Source organism: Merops nubicus, unplaced genomic scaffold, assembly GCF_000691845.1.
Source record: "Merops nubicus isolate BGI_N331 unplaced genomic scaffold, ASM69184v1 scaffold9077, whole genome shotgun sequence".
NCBI lineage: Eukaryota > Metazoa > Chordata > Aves > Coraciiformes > Meropidae > Merops > Merops nubicus.
Window position 1 is genome coordinate 2,166 of NW_008620936.1, and position 1,586 is coordinate 3,751.

At 59.1% G+C, this 1,586-nt stretch overlaps 1 protein-coding gene across 1 annotated transcript in view; it reads right to left on the reverse strand.

Moving 5' to 3' along the window:
- Nucleotides 1-1,309, reverse strand: part of LOC103776748 (heterogeneous nuclear ribonucleoprotein L-like) — a gene marked incomplete at its 5' end in the record, with an annotated part of 2,289 nt that extends 980 nt beyond the window's left edge. The window contains one exon of the mRNA XM_008944271.1: nucleotides 1,191-1,309. Within this exon, the coding sequence (XP_008942519.1) occupies nucleotides 1,191-1,309 (119 nt within the window). The remainder of the gene's footprint in view (nucleotides 1-1,190) is intronic.
- Nucleotides 1,310-1,586: the final 277 nt, after the last annotated feature.

Below are 1,586 nucleotides of genomic sequence, written 5' to 3' on the forward strand. Positions count from 1 at the left end.
CCGCCCAGGTCCGCGGGGATCCGCCCACCATCACCACCACAGAACCATCACCAGCAGGGTCATCACAAGGCCACCACCACAGACCCACCACCATCGAGGTCGTCATGATGCCACCACCACAGATGCATCACCATCAAGGTCATTGTGATCCCACCACCATCACCACCACAGAACCACCACCAGCAGGGTCACCATGAGGCCACCACCACAGATGCATCACCATCAAGGTCATTGTGATCCCACCACCATCACCACCACAGAACCACCACCAGCAGGGTCACCATGAGGCCACCACCACAGATGCATCACCATCAAGGTCATTGTGATCCCACTACCATCAAGGTCCGCGTGATGCCACCACCAGCGAGGTTATTGGGATCCCACCACCACCACAGACCCACCAGCATCGAGGTCATTGTGATCCCACCACCCTCATCATGAAACCACCCTCGAGTCACCACCATTGAGGTGATTGTGATCCCACCACCACCACCACCACCACAGACCCACCACCATCAGGGTCACCATGATACCACCACCATCAAGGTCATCGTGACCCCACCATCACCACAGACCCACCACCATCAGGGTCACCATGATACCACCACCATCAAGGTCATCGTGACCCCACCATCACCACAGACCCACCACCATCAGGGTCACCATGATACCACCACCATCAAGGTCATCGTGACCCCACCATCACCACAGACCCACCACCATCAGGGTCACCATGATGCCACCACCATCAAGGTCATCATGATCCCACCACCACCAAGGTCATCAACATCCCACCACCAGCAGGGTCAACACGATGCCACCACCTTCACCACAAGACCCCCACCACCAGGGTCACCGTGATGCCATAACTGTCACCACAGATCCACCACTATCATGGTCACCACACTGCTGTCACCATCACCAAACAACCACCACCAGAGTTACCATGTTTTCACCACCACCACCAGGAGGATCCCCATGGTGCCACCACCACCACCAAACCACCAACGTGAGGGTCGACGTGGTGCCACCACCACCATGAGGATCACCATGGTGCCACCACCAACGTGAGGGTCACCGTGGTGCCACCACCATCACCAGAAAACCACCACCATCAAGGTCACCATGGTGCCACCACCATCGGGGCCACCACTGTCACCATGACCACGATGCCACCCCCGTGAGCTCACCTGATGGGGCCAAACTCCTGCAGGACCTCCACGAGGTCGGCCTCCATCACGCCGTCGATCAGCCCCCGGATGTGCACCACGGGGGACGCCGGGGTCTTGTGGGGGTCATCATAGTTCTCCTGGGGTGGGGGGGGAAACGACAGGGACCTGTTTTCAACCCCCTCCAGGCACCCCCTGCCCCCCATTTCCAAGCCCTGACCCCCCTAAACCCTCACACACCCCCATCCTAGAACCCCAGATCCACCTTGTCCCCCGTTACCACTGCACCCCCAGACCCCTCTCCACCCCAGTTCCAGCTCCTAAACATGGGCCACCACCCCTCCTGCACCCCCAGACCCTCATTTCCACTCCCTAATCCCTCTCCTAACACCCCCAGAGCCCCATTTCCACCCCCTA